This window comes from Ovis canadensis, chromosome 1 (genome assembly GCF_042477335.2).
Source record: "Ovis canadensis isolate MfBH-ARS-UI-01 breed Bighorn chromosome 1, ARS-UI_OviCan_v2, whole genome shotgun sequence".
Taxonomy (NCBI): domain Eukaryota; kingdom Metazoa; phylum Chordata; class Mammalia; order Artiodactyla; family Bovidae; genus Ovis; species Ovis canadensis.
In genome coordinates, this window is record NC_091245.1 from 89,797,029 (window position 1) to 89,814,298 (window position 17,270).

At 53.7% G+C, this 17,270-nt stretch overlaps 1 protein-coding gene across 2 annotated transcripts; it reads right to left on the reverse strand.

Moving 5' to 3' along the window:
* Positions 1–242: 242 nt before the first annotated feature.
* INKA2 (inka box actin regulator 2) lies at positions 243–12,829 on the reverse strand. 2 transcript variants are annotated; one of them, XM_069600448.1, is made up of 3 exons: positions 12,594–12,812; positions 4,307–5,493; positions 243–1,612 (listed from the first exon to the last, which is right to left on the reverse strand). In XM_069600448.1, exon 3 carries the CDS (start codon positions 1,610–1,612, stop codon positions 764–766), a length of 849 nt encoding a protein of 282 aa, XP_069456549.1. In that variant the 5' UTR covers positions 4,307–5,493; positions 12,594–12,812; the 3' UTR covers positions 243–763. The 2 variants fall into 2 exon arrangements, with proteins under 2 accessions (XP_069456549.1, XP_069456538.1); XM_069600437.1 differs by lacking the exon at positions 4,307–5,493 and having other exon boundaries at positions 12,594–12,829.
* Positions 12,830–17,270: the final 4,441 nt, after the last annotated feature.

The window sequence follows — 17,270 nt, forward strand, 5'->3', positions numbered from 1 at the left end:
GCTATACAAATACTGGCTTTCTTTCCTGTGCTTGTGGAAAGGCGTGGGCTTCCCCATGCACTCCTTACACACACACTCCTTATTCAGCTGTGGCCCAGGGTCTGGGGATGGGCTGAAATCTCAAAGGCAACAGAAGGCAGTGGGGTGGGAATTTGCTGCTCTGCTCCCACTCCCAGGAGGGCTGGGCTTTAATACCTGTGCCTGGAGCAGTGCTTTGCCAAGGAAGCACACGAGCCTGGGGACACGAGAAACAAGGTCTTTATTGGCGGCACCTCTGGGGAACCTGAGGCCCCAATGCCAGATTCATGCAGAATGTTCAAGTGAGGTCTTTGGGGGCAGTGAAGGAATGTCAGATGGATTTCCTGGTCTCCTCCCTCAGGCCCTCCCCCTGCTGTTACCTCCAGCCCGGTAGAAACACACACACACACACACACACACACTACACACCACACACACACACACACACACACACACACACACCACACACACACACACACAGACACACAGACACACACCACACACACACACACACACAGTGTCTCTCTCCCTCCCTCCCTCTCTCTCTCTGTCCAGGAGCTCTGCCCTCCCCCGCCAGCCAGCGCCTGCCGCCTCTCCCAACTACAGGCCTGTCAACCCAGCTCCAGACCCTCTTGCTTCCTCTTCGTCCTGTCTTGGGGGAAGGGACCCCGCCTGGCCTCTTTCCCAGGGGCCCAGCACTGGGACCTGGCCCTTTGGGGTTCAGTCACATTTCTGTCTCTGGGATTCAGACCCAAACAGCTGTGTTAATATCAAAGCCAGAGGGTGAGGATTCCAGGGCCTTGGGGCACCCGGTGGAAGCATTCTCCCCTCTTCTGGGCTCCGAGGCACCTGGGAAGGGGCAATGTCCAGAGCCCTTGGAATGGCTCCGCTTCTTGACCTTCTGGGAGCGTCCAGCTCGGGGCTCAGAGGCCGTGGGTGTCACCCAGCCTGGTTTCTCCTTCAGCAGCCGGTCGCGGTCAGGCCTCACGCTACGCAAGAACTTCCTGAAGATGTTTGCTGTCAGGGCGAATCTGCGGCCCAGCTCCCGAGGCTGGCCCCTCCCTCCTTTGGGCTCTCCCGCCTCCTCTGTCTCACCCTTCTCGCCACCCTTCTCCAGTTCTGGCAAGTCCAGCCAGTTGCCCACCAAGTCCGCAAAAACGTTGTCCCCTAACACCAGAGGCTGTCGATTCCGGCCCCGGGACATCAATGTGGAGGTCCAGTCATCAGGTTCTGCCACCTCTGGCCCCTGCTGGGCACAGGTCTGGGGCTCTGGCAGCGGTGTCCTGGGCGGGGTGGCCAGCTCCCTCCCACACACACTCCTATGTGACGGAAACTTGGCGCTGCTGGTGCTGCCAAGAGAAGCTTGGTTGGAGGGGGAGCAGGCCCCAGGTCTGACAGGACCTCTGCCGCCCTCCCACTGAGGGGGCTTGAGCTGTGTCCGGGGGCTTTCGGGAGAACCTGGGGCAGGACCCCCTCCAGAGATCTCCAGCTGCTCCAGGGCCGTCTGCACCTGCAGGAGCTTCAGTTCTTGCAGCGCCCCCATCATACAGTTCATCTGATCCTGCAAGCCATCACCCACTTCCTTCATGGACATCTGCAGGGGAGAGAGCACAGGGCCCGTGAGCCAGAGGAAGGGTTGCTCCCCAAATATACACCTCCAGGGTCACTCCAGCCTGCCGCTGACCTCGCCTCTGTATGGCCTAGATAGTGCAGATCAGGACCGGGAGAGGAGGAGTTTTAACACAGATATGGCTGGATTAAGGAAATAATATTAATGGCAGCTGACTTGCTAAGGCAGGCACTGTCCTAAGCTACATATAGGTATACACATATGCATATGTATAAATTAATCGAAATTTAATCTCTCCAACTACTCCATGAAAAGTGTTTGTTGCTCAGTCATGTCCGACTCTTTGCGACCCCATGGACTGTAGTCTGCCAGGATCCTCTGTCCATGTGATTCTCTGGGCAAGAATACTGGAGTGGGTTGCCATTTCCTTCTCCAGGGGATCTTCCCAACCCAGGGATCAAACCCAGGTCTCCTGCACTGCAGGCAGATTCTTTATTGTCTGAGCCACCAGGAAGCCCACTCTATGTGAAAGTGAAATCGTTCAGTCGTGTCCGACTCTTTGCGACCCCATGGACTGTAGCCCACCAGGCTCCTCCGTCCATGGGATTTTTCCAAGCAAGAATACTGGAGTGGGTTGACATTTCCTTCTCCAGGGGATTTTCCCAACCCAGGGATCAAACTTGGGTCTCCTGCATTGCAGGCAGACACTTTACCGTCTGAGCCAGTAGTGACTAATACTGTTCCTATTTTACAGATGAGGAAACTGAGGCACATAAGTAACTTGCTCAAGATGACATAGATAGTAAGAGGTGGGGCCGAGATCAGTGTGAGGGTACAAAACCTTCTGTGTCCATCTGTGTCCTCTGTGTCTCTGCCTACTTCTCTTTAGCCTCCACGAGACAAGGATGACGATGACAATAACAGTTTGTGAGCAGTTACTGTGAACAGGACTTGAGCTAAGTATTTTGTGCACACCATCTTGTTTCATCTTTATATAAGCCCTAGGAAGTTGGTATTATAATTCTCATGTTAACAGATGCATTAACCACAACGCAGTCTGAAGTAACTTGCCTAAGGTCATCCAGCTCATGTTGCTGGGATTCAAACCCAGGACATCTTACTCCCAATGCTAGCACCACCTCGGGAGGGCTGGGCAGTGGAAGAGGGTTGAGAGGAACGTTAGGGGAAGCGGAGGAGCTCAGAGAGTAGGCCTGGGGTTTCATTTCACTGCTGTTCACATTTGGCTGGTCAGGAGAGAGCCCTCTGCCCAGCTCTGGGGCTTCCCAAGTGGCACAGTGGTAAAGAAACTGCCTGCTAATGCAGGAGACAAGGGTTCAATCCCTGGGTCGGGAAGATCCCTGGAGAAGGGATGGCACCCCACTCCCTTGCTTGGAAAATTCCATGGGCAGAGGAGCCTGGTAGGCTGCAGGACATGGGGTCACAAAGGGCTGGACACGACCGAGCAACTGAGCACGCACGCACTCTGCTCAGCTCTGCCCAGCCCTTCTCGCCCTCCAAACACCTGTCCTCTCTCAGCTGCTCTGACTTGGCTCCAGCGCTCTTCCTGTCTTCTTGGCCCAATTGGTTACACTGCCCTCGCCAAGAGTGGGGACAGGGTCCCCAGCCCGGTTGTGAGTGTCTAAGGCCCGAGCCCCAGGTGCCAGCTGGAAGGGGCTGAGAGACTGACTTGGGTGAGGGCCCAGTTTGGAGGCTGGGCAGGGGATGTTGCGTCTGATAACATTCACAAGGTTCCCGTCCCCAGGGCCCAAGCTGCCTTGGTCCTGCCTGCTCCCTCTCCAGATCTGCTCAAGTTACAACAGCAAACCTCATGTGAGGGGACCATCTGTTTCTTAAGCCCCCTGGAGACCTGCAGGGATCATTTTACCTCCCAGCTTTGTCCTAAGGCACAGAGCTCAGCCCATGGGGTGCAGGGCTGGAGGGGCTCAGAGGGGAGCACAGAGGCTCTGCAGCACTGTGCTGGCAGCTGACCCTCTGGTGCTTTGGGGTCAGACCCGCCCCTGCCAACTTTGGCTTTGGTAGGGGTTAGGGGCCCTGGCCAGGCTTCCCTGGTGGCCAGGCTCTCCAGAGCCAGCGGTGCTAACCGACCGTGCAGGACTGACCATCCCTGAAGCCAAGGAGGCCTTGGCTGAGTAAAGAACTGCCCACACTCAGCACCTCGCCCAAGAAAGAGCAAGAAGTGGTGGTCAGGCCTGAGAGCCCGGGGTCTGCCAGGCTGCTGGGAAGCATGCTCCGTCTGAGCGGTGGCTCAGCAGCTGGAGACACAGGCTGTGGTGTGGCCTGCATGTGCAGGCAGCCTCGTGCTGTCTCCTGTGCCTGCCACCTTCCTGACTCCTTCCTTTGGGGGGCAGCTTGGCCACAGCTGGAGACCCAGAGCAGAGTCAGGAGACTCTACGCCCTGAACCAAACTCCTTAGGGTCCCTTCCCAGCAGACCGCTGCTCTGACTCTCCTATTTTTGCCCCCTCCCTTGTACACTCACCCCAGCCTGGAGCCTTGGGGTCAAGTTTGGCTTCTCCTCCCCGGCTCCTGGCCCCGGACGCCGCACATCTGTCCTTCTACTCCCTGCAGTGCAGCAGGGGCCTCCTCGCCGGCCTTCTGGCCACCAAACCCCAGACCGCCAACCCTCAGAAGCATAATCTGCTCCCTTATACGCCCCAAGCTCTCATCAGAACCTCTTCCGTGACACTTGAAATGCTCACCCCTCTCAGAACCGCCCCGGCTCTTCTCTGCGTATGAGTGCTGCGTTGTTCATGAAACACTCATTGAGCATCTACTTTTTGGGGGCAGAGACTGAGGTCTGCACACCAGTGTGTTACCCCAGAACCCAGCCAGCACCTCTGAACCATGGAGTACCCCCGAGTCACCCCTCCTGGATTGCTTGCTGTCCTCAGACATCAGTCACTACCCAGGGAGAAAGAGTCAGGGATGTTTCTCAAGGTTTCATTTCACCAAGAGGCACGGAGTCGGAGCTCGCAGGCTTCCTTCCAGAAGGCTGAACACAGTCCAGATCAGAGGCGGTGGGAGGAATGAAATGACCCCATTCAATTTCTTCCAGTATGGAAAAATCCTTAAGAAATAACTCTGACATTTTGTACCTTTTTTTCCAGTGAGAATGAATGTGTGGGTAAAGTATGAACTCAGGGCTGCCCATTAAAAAGAGGCCCCATTTAAGTAAGAGCTGAAGTTACAGCCCTATGGAAAATGATAGTGTTCTGGTTAAGATCTTGGGTACTGGAGACAGACGGAACAGGGTTCAAATCCCAGCTCTGCCATGTAATCTGGTCAGGCTATTTAAAGTCTGTCTTTTAATTTCTGAGCTCCTTCCTGGTCCAGCTTTGAACAGATGGCATGATGTAATGTGTGTTTATGTGTGGCTGTTTTCTTAGTTTAAGACTTCCTAAGAACTTCCGCCCTTTTCTTCCTCAGTGAACCTTAACACAGAGTAGTAACAGTGGCCCGATCTAACTGGCCCGATCAAGGAGAAACGTCTTGTCCAGTCCCTTCTCCCACCCTGGCCCCACACAGAGGAAGGAGGGGGGAAGGAAAGGGAAGCCTCAGCAGCCCCCTGCCCACTCTCCAGCCGGACTCAGTCAGCTGGCCATGGAGCGCTGACATTGGAGGGCAAGAGGCAGCTGTCGGGGCTGAGAATGGAAGAAGGAAGGCAGAGTCTGGGAAACAAGGAGGCCAGGGGGCGTCGGGGAGGTCAGAGCATCCGCTGGGGCCTGACTGGGAGGCGAGCTGCTGTTCCCAGCAGCCCCAGGGGAGTGATGTCACCCAAGGAGAAAGAGCCAGAGGGCAGGCTGCTGTCTTCCTCAGAGCGTGGGACGTGATCGGATCCCAGGGTGTCTCTTGCCGAAGGGCGGCAAGAGAGAGCGGTGCTGGGTGGCTGTAAAAGAAAGGGGCCGAGTCTGAGAGAATCCTGAGCTAGCAATGAACAGCCAGTCCCCATCTCCAGGCTGCAGGTGCTGAGCTCCTCTCTGGCCTCCCGCTGCCGAATCACACCCGACTTCCCCCAGGGCTCAGGCAGAGAAGTCACATGCGTGTGTGTAGCCAGTCGTGTCCGACTCTTTGTGAACCCTTGAACTGTAGCCCGCCAGGCTCCTCTGTCCATGGGATTCTCCAGGCAACAGTACTGGAGTGGGTTGCCATTTCCTCCTCTAAGGGATGTTCCTGACCCAGGGATCAAACCTGGGTCGCTTGCATTTCTGGCATTGGCAGGCGGATTCTTTACCACTGAGCCACCCTGGGAAGCCCTGGAAAAGTTGCAAGACGGTCAGCTCACACACACTCATACATGCCTGTACACACGGGTATGCACACATGCACAGAGGGAGCCTGCTCCCCCACTCAGCACAGTACCCACGACAAGTGTATCCTGTGTGAATCCTTTTGGAGAAAGGTCTCACCGCCTCCTCGCATCCACACCACCCCCACAGTCCATCTCCCACCCCCAGCACTTCCCCTAAAAATTTCTTTCTTGTCAAACTTTAGTCTGTCCCGCTGCAGTCTAAACCGGCCCTGGCTTCCTCCCTGGGTCAGAGCTGGATGCCTGCAGGGCACCCCAGTGTGTGCAAGGAGCCCCATGCAGTCCTGTGGGGACCTGGGTGCTCCAGCTGACTGACTCGGCCACTCAACATGACACGGACTCACCAACCTTTTGTACTTTGGTCTGAGTGTAAAAGGATAACCCCTTGCGTGCGTGCAGCACTTGCTCTGTCTTCTACGTGACCGTGACCACAATTACTAGGAGGCTGTCAAGGCAGGTGGAGTTATCCCCACCTAACGGATTAGGAAACTTGGGATCTGGGAGGTTTGTTTTCTCCCTCAGTGTTTGCCCGAACACAATCCCCTAGACTTTCCATCATGATTTCATCATATCTATAAATGACCTAGGCTCCTATTTAATACTTTCATCTGTTCATGTGAATAAATGTTTTTATATGGAAATTTATATGAAACGTATATCACTTTCCATAAATAGATGGTAACACTTTCTTTCTCTATTTAAAACTAAGTTTTCAGCTGAGCATCTCCTGATATCTTGAGCACCTCCAGTGGAAACACTGATCCATAGAATGAGGTTCCAAGGTGGATTAGGGGGAGGACTGGATGCCACGCCTGGCCGGAGCTTTCCATGTCATCATAATCCCTGAGTTCGCAGCCTCGTGGGATTGTTGGGAGAAGAAACCAGCACTATCAGTGCAATGTGTAAGGGCAATTTTATCATCACACAGGGAGGAAGAGGACGGAGTCTTGGAGGAACTCCAAGACCCAATTCAGTTCATTTTCACGGAAGGCATCTCTTTACTGACTCATCTAAAAGAGGAAAAGAGGAACTGCTTGCCTGGGGCTGAAGGGGAAGATGCTGCTGGGAGGCCAAACCCCACCATCCCAGCCCTCCAGCCCTGAGCGCTCAATGTGTAGTGTGGTGTCAGCTGTCCGTGGACAGCTCCCCCCACTCCTTGGCACTTGCTGGGCCTTTTGTGGTGTGGGAGGAGTCAGGATGGGAAAATGTAACACCAGCATCCTCGGCAACCTTCCCAAGCCCTCTCCTAGGCCCCTGACTGATCCCACAGCTGTGCCCTGCATCTATCCATCTCACGCCCTCTCCCAGCTCAGCCAGAATCCTTTGACACAGGCTCCAGCTTTGCCCATAGACCTGGCACTGTGCCCTGCTTCGCTCCCCCCACCGCCATTACTCACAAGATCCCCACACAGTTCCTTTCAACCCCTCTGGAAGCTAGAAGGGGGTTCAGGGCCGGAAACGGGAAAAGCCCCACTTTTGCCAAGTGGCCCATTCTGCAGCTCAGTGAATAGGGACCTTCACAACCCGCTGATCTTGGCTGGAACTCTCAACAGGAAGGTAAAGCAGAAACTGTGCCAAGAGCTGGAGGAGGGACGGGTGTGAAATGCATGAGCCCACTTTCCAAATGAACAATCTACTGGGGGGCCATGTGCCTGGGCAAGAGGCAGACAGACTGAGAGAGGAGCCCAGTCTTGCCCCTGTAGGGAGCTCAGCTCCCAGCCTTACTTTCCCTGTCCAGCTTTAGCCCCTCTCCACTGCAGCCAATCAACCCAATTCCTTAGGCATCCAAGGAAACCCAAAAAGCTATCTTCCTTTTCTCCTTTCTGGTTTGGGTCTTCATACTCCACTGCATGGACTCTTGTAGTAACCTTCTAACTCATCTTCCTGCCTCAATTTCCTCCCTCTCCTGCCATTTCCACCCCCTACCACCTGCTAGATCCCAAGGTACATCTCTAATTACTCTAATCATGCTGCTCTGATCTTTTCACATAGGGAAAAGATCAGACTCTTTAGCATGGCATTCAACCCCCTGACCCCCACCACCACTACAGTAGTCTGCTCTCAACAGCTCTTTCAGCCCTGTTGCCATTATTTCTCTACATATACCCTATTTTCTAGCCAAACTCACGTGAGTCTTCAAACCTCCCCTCTAGACAGTCTTCAAACACCCCTATGCTTTCCATCTCTGCATCTTTTGGTCACATCACTTCATCCTCTGCCTGAAATGCTGTTTTTCTCCTGTTCCTGTCCCTATTTATCCCTCAAGGTCTGATTCAAATGTCACCTCTTGCATGAAGCCTTCCCTGATCTGCTAGCTGGAGGGACTCTCTCTCTCTCTCAGAGCACTGAATGCATGCCTCTCATCAAGCACGTATCCTCTATTTCTGTGCAAGAGACCTGCGTGCATATGCTAGCTCTGAGTGTGAGATCTGCAGTTAGACTGGCTGGGTTTGAATCCTAGCTCTGCCACCTATCAGCCCTATACTGCGGCCAAGTCACTTCACCTCTCCATGTCTCATTTATCAAATGGGAACAACAGAACTACAACTTCTCAGGGCTGCTCTGGCAACTGACATAATACATGAGCTATCTGGCATATCATATCAAAACTTGTGAACTGATATTAACAGTTAATAATTATATTAACACTAATATGTTATTATTATCACTCCTATTAAACTGTAAGTTCTCAGAAGGCAAGATCAGTGTCTGTTTATATTTGTAGCCACAGTACTAGTGCCTGGCAAAGTGCTTTAAACATAGTAGGAACTCAGTAAGTGTGTTCTGAGAATGAAAGACACACGCATACCAGTCTGATTAGTTCATCACGGTGAGGGTACCAAGTGCCTACAGCACATCAGGTACTGTGTCATATGCTAGGGACACACAGCGGGGGAGGCATGTGACATAATCTTCACAGTAGCTCTATACAGTAAGTATACTGTTTTTATTTTTATTATTATCTTCATTTCTTGGGATCTTAATTCCCTGACCAGAGATTGACTACACACCCACTGCAGTGGAAGCACACAGTCTTAACCCCTGGACCACAGAGAAGTCCCTAAAGTAGGTCTTTTTTAAAAAAAGACATTTTACAGATGAGAAAGCCAAGGCACAGAGATGCCAAGTAATCTTCTAGGGTCACACAGAGCCAGGATTTGAGTTCAGTTGGACCTGGAGACCCCAAACCCTGTGCTCCACGCTCTTCCCACTGAGTACACCACCCCACATAGTCTAGTCCAAAGTCATCTCACCCTAGATCTAACCATCAAGGGCGATCACACTATGAGATCCTTTGCAGAAGCGGTTTTCTGCCTCAGGAAGTTTGCTCTTTTGCCCCAAGGGCTGGAGGCTGTTCTTAAATGTATCTGCTCTATCACCTTCTTATCTCCTCCTTATTCTGCCTTTATGCTCCGGTCCTCCTCCATGTACCAGAACCTCCTAAACTTGTGGCCACTAGTGGCCAGACAACTGCCTTCTAGGAATAAGTTTTCCTAGAAGGACCTTCCTGGCCTGAGAGAAGTCTCCCTGCTGCTTCACCATGCCTTAGCTAGGACTGACATTCCAGAAGCTGACTTTATCAACTTCCTCCTCCTCCAGGAAGCCTTCCCGGCCTGACTATACTTGACTCACCCATTATGCACTCTATTTACTCTTCTACACTGATCTGAACTCATGAGCGACACCCTGTGAGCATCTTGTATCTGCTTCCTCTGTGTGCCTGTGTCTACCCCATTTGTTGGGTGCCCTCAAGGGAGCAGCATATAAGGAACAGCTGGTTCCAAGGCCCGTGTTCAGGCAGGGCCCCTCTTTGGCTGCTGGAGTGAGGAGAGATATATTCCCTACTGAATAGCTACAGCCTGACCCTCTCACCCTAATGAAGACGTGTGTCAGCTGCTGCTACTCTCCTGCTGCATTTCAGCCCTGAAACCAGATCCCCATCCTCTTCTGAACAGGGGAAAAGGGCTAGTCCTATAGACATCAACCTAACTAAGCCAGAATCCCCCAGTCCTCAGCCTCCCTCCAGAGCTCACTTGTTACAATGCAAATTTTCTGCCTCAGAAAATTGGGAAATTCTGCTACTTTGGTTTTGCAGGAACACACTCTTCTTGTCTAGATCTTCTGGGCCAAGGGCAGGTCCAGGATGCAAGAGAGGAGCTCAGAACACCCTCGACAAAGATAATTTCACAATTTATTCTTCATGTTTCCTTTTCCAGCAGCTTTAACCCAGAGTCTTCAGGACATATGTTTCTTAAAGGGGATTTAATGGCATAAATGAACGTAGAACTTGACTAGTATTAGGTGAGTGCCATTCTTGGGCACACACTAAGTTAAGGCAAAGCCAAGCAACACACAGTCCCTCCTGGGTGGGAGAGGAAGATTCTGCCTGAGATGAACACACTCACTCACACACACACACACACACAATTTAAGCTCATCACACATACTAAATATAAGCCTTTCCCGCGCCATCACAGACCTTCCTAACCTAGCCACGACCAAGCTGCATTGAATTCGAACCCCAAAATCCTTAGAGGAGCCAAAAGGCTGAGCCTGAGCTAATAGCTCCACTTTCTCCTTCACTCCCATTGGGAAAACAGAGGAACTGCGATTTGGCTCTGTTACCTAAGCCCTGGGCTGAGGCGTCAGGGAGTGAACAAGACTCTGATAGCTCTGCCTGTCACTCTACTTGGTCTCCTTTCTGGGCAAACTGGCACTGGGGAGGGGGCGGAACACCACGGGTGGAGGAGGGTGCAGAGCTCTCCCATCTGAGTGTCATTCTGGGCCCCAGGCCAGGCATTTGGCTCCCTTTCCAAGAGAGGCAAAGGCTGAAGCTGCTCAGACAAAGGGCCAAATGAAAGCTAATGGGGAGTTGGGTGACTTCAGCCTCTCCCCTTCCTCCTCCCGGAGACTGGGGCTCAAGTCCTTGGCAGGAGAGGGTGCAAATCAAGACCTGGAGCTCAGCTCTGTTCAGATTCCTGTTGCCTCTTTTATTCTCCTGGCATCCACAAGCTGTCTTCCTCCCCTCACCACCTCCCACCTAGGGTGCTCTAAAAAATGCAAATCAGTGGGATTTTAAAATTCAAGCCCATGCCAGGAACACCCACAAACCCTCTATTAAGGCAGATCCTGAGGTGGGTGGTGTGGTCCCAGATTCCAAGCAAAAAAAAGAGGATTCTGTTAGATTCTTTTCTTGACTTGAGTCTTGGACTTCAGACATCCTCTTGGTGACCTTGACTTTTCTCTCCGGTATTGGACAAATGAATGGGAAAAGTCAGAATTGTGTATGTGTGGGCTGGGACCAGCCATCCCAAACTGACATGGAAAGCATGAGAAAATGAATATGGGAAGGGACATGATGGAGACTCTTCTGTCCCTCATCTAAGAAGCAGTTCCTCTGCGTAAGGTTCCCATCTGAGTGTGTCACCACAAAAAGGGCTTCAGGAGGAAGTCCCAGAGAAATGGAGTGGGACAGACAGGAAGAGTGCCTGGGCCACTTGACCAAGAAGAATCAAAAGGGACACTGCTGCTGTAAGCTCCCCCTCCTCCCCAAGCTGGCCCCTGACACAACTGCCAAGCTCCCTCCTCAGTGTGGAGAGCGGGAGAGGCTGTCCGGGACTCTGGAGAGCACGGGCTGACACTTTCTGGATCCAGGTCTGTTGTCGTGAGCCTGGATGCCCCTGGCTCTGAAGAGTAAGAAGAAAAGGGACGGGAGAAAAGTGAGACCGAAAAAAGGTCGACTCCAAGAGAAACAGACTAAAGGGGACAGAAAGAGACGAAGGCAAAGCCCCAGGAGAGCCTGCTTGACAGGGATGGGCCTGGGGGCCCAGGTGCGGGGACGTCCGTAATACCTATCTGAATTCTGGTGGTGGAAAGAACGAGAGAGGTGGCAGGTGTGAGGGGGTGGGATAGAAAGTCGGTGAGAAGCAACGTACCGCCCCACAACGGAGTTTCAGCGGGGCGCCCCTCTCCCCGCTTGCGCGATTTCCATCCTCGCTCCCCACTCCCCCAGATGGTGCCACTTCTAGCCCCCGCAGCCAGTCCTCCGCACGCTCGCTCCGCACTCCCCAAGCCCAGACCTGACATCTGGCTGGGCCTCCGCTCTCCCGCTCGCGAGCTGCCAGGCGGCGCCCCTCCTCCCGCGCCGGGCCCTCCCCCGCGGGTCCAGCTGCCAGCCCCCTCCCCGCTGGCAGGCAAGCCCAGGCAGACAGCCGGCCGGGCCTGCCCCCGCAGCCGCGCCAGCCCTGCCAAGCCCGGCCGCCAGGGCTGGGGGGTGGGGGTGGGGGCGGCGGTGCCAGCTCCCCTCGAGCAAGCAGTCCCCGGCAGACCTCCTGCCCCGGACAGGGTTGGGGCCGCGCACCCTCCTCCCGGCTCCCCGCGGCCCCGTGCGGCTCCCGCGGCCCGGCATCCGCGTCCCGGGTGCGCCCTCTTTGCTTCCTCGGGATCTCAGGACGCACTTCGGTCGGGACTGGCTTGGCTCTCGGTCCCTCTCACTGGCTCCTGACTGCCTCCCTCTCACACAAGTTTGCTCGCGTCCCTTTTCCCTCAGGACAGGTCCCGTGCTCCGCCTGCTAGCAGCGTCCCCTCCTCTCCTCTCCGGACCTCCTCCGCCCCGGCCAGGTAGGTACCCGTCGGGGCGGAGCAGCCTTCCCGCAACCCGGCGCCTGCTCCGCTCTTACCAGCTCCTGTTTGAGGCGGCGTAAATAGCAGTCCATTTCCCTGCTCTTCTACCTTACGCGCCCATTGGCCGGGCTCGGCTCCACGAGAAAGTCCCGAGGTGGGATCACTGATCCCACTGAACCCGCGCTCCAAACACCCTGCGCTCCGCGCCTCTCGCAGCGCTGAGCGGAGGCTCTGCTCCCAGGTCTGGACTTGGAGCCGCTTCCCCTCCGCTAGCTGCGCGCGGTCCGTGCTGGGGGCGGAGGGAAAAGTGGGACAGCCTATGAGAACTCAGGGGGACGCCTTCAGCCAATGAGGAGAGCGCACAGGGGGCGCGGGCTGGGCGACCGTGGGTGGACCCTGGGGCGGGTGTGTGTGCACTAGGCGGAGACCTCCGCTCCTGGGGGCCTAAGCTAGCACAGGCGACGCCTACCTGGCCCCTGGCCTGCGCAGCGGAGGGGGGTATCTTCACGCCAGACTGTACCGACGTCCCCCAACGAATTACGTGACCCCCCCCCCCCCACAGAGAGCGTCCAGTCTTAGGGATGGGCATTGGGTACCAGTCTCGGAAGAAGCTGAGTGCCTCAGTGTCAACCCAGTTTCCCAAACTCTGATCAGAAAAGGAACACCCTCCACCCCAAATGACACTCGGCAGCTCTTTTGAATTCTGAACTGTTCAAAAAAATGGACTTGGGAAGTGTGGGCTTACCTGACCTCCTAGTGTAGGGTCCTCCCGGTCCACTCCTCACCCCGGGAGCTGAGGAGCCGATGCTCGGTCCATTCACGTATTTAACCCGAAGCAAAGTAGGCTCTACTTAGTACTCCGGAGAGGGTTGGAGGTGTCCGTGCGGATACTGAATAAGACGCGCAAGCTCTCTAGCCTTAAGAACAAACATGGGGCGGCGGGACGGAATGGAATAAGACAAACAGGTTTAAAAAAAAAGGCACTGTGATTTCAGGTAATGATTCTTTATGAAAACATAAAATAGGGTCATGAAATAGGGGCTGTTTTCAATAGTGTGGGCGGGGGTGGAGGTCCGTGTGCTCTCTCCCAGTTATCCTAATTCTTGCTCTGGCCACTTGCGAAGCTCTCTGTTAAGTCGGAAAAGGCAGAGGAAACTCAAAGATGCCACGATTCTATTCAACAGACGCGGCCCAAGCACCGGAGCTGTGCGAGCTCCAGCCAGGCCCTGGGCGGTGGAGGTGCCGCAGATGAATCTGAGAAGGGCCCGTAGGCCGACCCGGGCGCTCCTCCCAGCCGAACCCTGTACCCCCAACACCAGGCTCCGTGCGTGTTGGGGCTGCAGTTCCTACCTTGTGCCCAGGCACCGTGCCACCCGGCCTGGCCCGGGTTGCGGGGGTGAGGGGTGGGGGGGCTTGTTGTAGGGCACGAGAGTAATTAGCTCTATTAGACTTGTTGTTTCAAGGTAATTAACGCTGAAAGTTTGCCCCAGGCAGAATTTAGGAGGGTCCGAGTGAGACAACCGTGTAAAGACGCGAGAAACGGAGCAAAGAGAGAAGGCACAAGCTTCGGCCATTCCGATCCTTGCCAACAAAGAGCGCCACCTCTGCTTACTATGGAGAGGTGAGAGAGAAAGAGGAGGGAGGTTAGCCAGGAACATCCTTAGAAGTGAAGACTGCGGAGTCCAATGGGATGGCCTCCACCTAACCCCGGGTTCTCAGCTACAGTGGACCTTATCTAGGTTTTTCGGCCTAACCCCAAGTGCCCTCTTTGGATGAAGCTGGGCAGCGGTAGCTGCTGGCTAGAGAAAAGGAAGAAGAGGCACAGGCGGGTGAAAACCCGGTCCGAACCCTGTGTTTCGGTGACATTTCCAAGCTCAGATGCCCGCGCTCCCTTCACGGTCGCTCCCCAGGATCCCGCGTGGGTCTGAGAAGCCGACCGCCGCGGGATGGAGCTGAGAGTCTGCTGCCACGTTTCCAACGCCGACCAGCAGAGTCCCGACAATACATACATTTCCTTCCGCTCTCCCACGTCGGCCACAGCCAGCGGCCAGAATGGCCCCGCTGGTCCACTCAGCTTCTCAGCGCCCGCTCCGGCTTCCCTGCAGTTGTGAGTCGAGATACCCCAAGGGCCCCTTTGGAAAAGACCCGAGGAGAATTCAGAGTGGGAGCCACCTCCAAGGACAGAGCTGAGTACTCCAGCCCAGCTGAACTAGTTCTGAAGTTGAATCCTCTGGGACTGCCCATTAACATTTAGTCTAAGGGGGAAGCTTTATGCGGGGGAGGGTGGAAAGGGGGGAGAAAACACCACAAAATGGTTCTCCAACCCAGAGGGGTGTGCTTTGCTTTGCAGCACCCAGCACAGCGGCAACTATAGGAAGCATGGAGTTTGTGCTAGTGGTTGAAATAGTCTTGGGAATCAAGTTTCAGGTCTGATTTTTTTCCATGCCTGTGACCTCATGGATTGAAATCCTCTTGGAAGTTAGTAGGAGTATGGCTATGGTTAAAACTCCAAGAGATGCAGGCTGATCTTTTGGCAAGAATTCAGGACTGGGTAATCAGGCCTTCTAGACTATGGACATGAACTTGGGCAGACTTCTGGAGTTGGTGAGGGACAGGGAGGCCTGGCGCTACAGTCCATGGGGTTGCAAAGAATCAGAGGCGACTGGGCGGACTGAACAACAACAACAAACTGTTGACAACACAGTATGATCTCGAACAAATGCTTTCCTTTGACTGGCCTTAGTTTCCCTTCTGCTGCTGCTGCTAAGTCACTGCAGTCTTGTCCGAATCTGTGCGACCCCAGAGACGGCAGCCCACCAGGCTCCGCCATCCCTGGGATTCTCCAGACAAGAACACTGGAGTGGGTTGCCATTTCTTCTCCATAGTTTCCCTTACTTATAGTTTAAACGTGTGAATTTACATTCATTACAAAACTCTATTTTGATAATCTGTGAAGTGGTCATGGCAAGAGGAATCCATCCTTGAGATGAAGAATATATTGTTAGCAAAGCCAAAGATTGCACACCACCCACTTTTAAGGTCGAAGCTATGGCAAGACAAAAAAAAAAAAAAGACCATAATCTCACTGCAGTGCTCAGAAGAGGATTTGCAGACAAGTCAGAAATGCTAGTACTGTGGTTCCCACAGGATTCTGGAGGACAATCACTGTCAAGCTCTGGAGTGCTTTTATGATCCTGGTACATTGCAGCTTTCTTGCTCTCCTGTCCCTGAGAAGAACAGCGTTACACCAGAGTGCAGGGCTATCTCTGTCTTACCTGATTTCTAAAATGATAGATCTGTCACCTGAGCAGAGCAGGAGACAGGAGTAGGAAAATGCACTGCCCTCCACTTTTTCTTTTTCCTCCTGAGTAGTAGAGAATAAAGCCTGTTGCCATGGTTGTGTAAACAGAGATAAATATTCCTGGGCTGAGGCTGGGGGGTGGGTGATAGGGGACATGATTCATTTTTGTTGAAGAGGAATCAAATGGTTCAGCCTCCTCCCTCCTGCCCCCTAAAACTCAGCCTGGGGGGAAGGTGAGATTACCTCATTTGAAAATAAATAATAAATCAAAGGTGTTGAGATTGGATGTGAAGGTACTTTCTCAAAGCCTCCAGAGGTGGGGTGGAACCCTCAGAAGGTATCTCAGCTTTGCCCCCTGCTGGTGGGGATAAGTACTTTTCTTGAGGGAGCCAGTTGCAGCTCCTGGAGACAGTTCCTAACGGTGTAAAAACTGTGGTTTGCCCAGCCTCTCAGGGAAGGGGGTCCCCTCTGCCCCACTGCCAGAGCCTGAAGGTCCTGGCACTGATGACTGAACTCAAAGGGTTAGGCAGAACCTGTTGTGTCCCAACAGAGCTCAGATCCTAAACTAAACAATGGAAACAGTGCCATTCTTCTGGCTCCAGATCCTATGGTCCCCACCTGGACGTCTCCATCCACCAAGTCCTAGCCTGCTCTGGATGAGGCACTGCTGAGTGAGGCTGTGCCTATCTCATCTTCACTGCCAACAGAAGAGCTAGGGAGCTCATCCTTATGTGAGGAAAGAGATATGTGGCCACACGCAGTCTAGAAACCTCATTATGACATCACCCTCCCAAGGGTGGGGTCCGTGTCCCCACTGCGTTCATGCCTCCACCCCTTGCGGCTGCCAACACCAGTATCCCAATCCCTCTCCCCGCTCCCCCCATGCCTCCTGAGCATCAACAGGAAAGGCTGACCCTAGAGATAAACATGTGCTGTTGGAATGTGTTCAGATATCGCTGCGGAACTGTTTCTGTCCACGCAGAGGACCTCTCCTGGCAGGCAGGCCCAGAGGTGCTGAGCAGAGACTGTGTGTCTGGTGTGAATGCTCAGATGGTGGGGGAGGAACTGGACAGAAGCCTAACTCTTCTTAAAATGAACCTCTCAGTTTTCATGACATCTTCCTCTGTCCACCTTAGACAGAAGCCTCTTCAATTCCAACACCAGGGGAAACAGCAGAGAGACGAAGTGGCCTGTATGTTGGGAGCTCTCTAGGTTCCAAAAGAAAGATTCACTTTGGGATTTAAGTAAAAACTCTTTTGACTAGGTGGCAGAATCAAAGACTCTAGTCATAAGGAGCTCCTGAGCGTTTAGTGTCTTCAAATATAGAGCATCATTCTCCCTGCCTACAGAGCAACTGAGGCCCAAAGAGATTCATCTTTATGGTGATATAATAAAGTCTCCCTGTTTCCAAGGTAACCTTTTCCTACTGCCC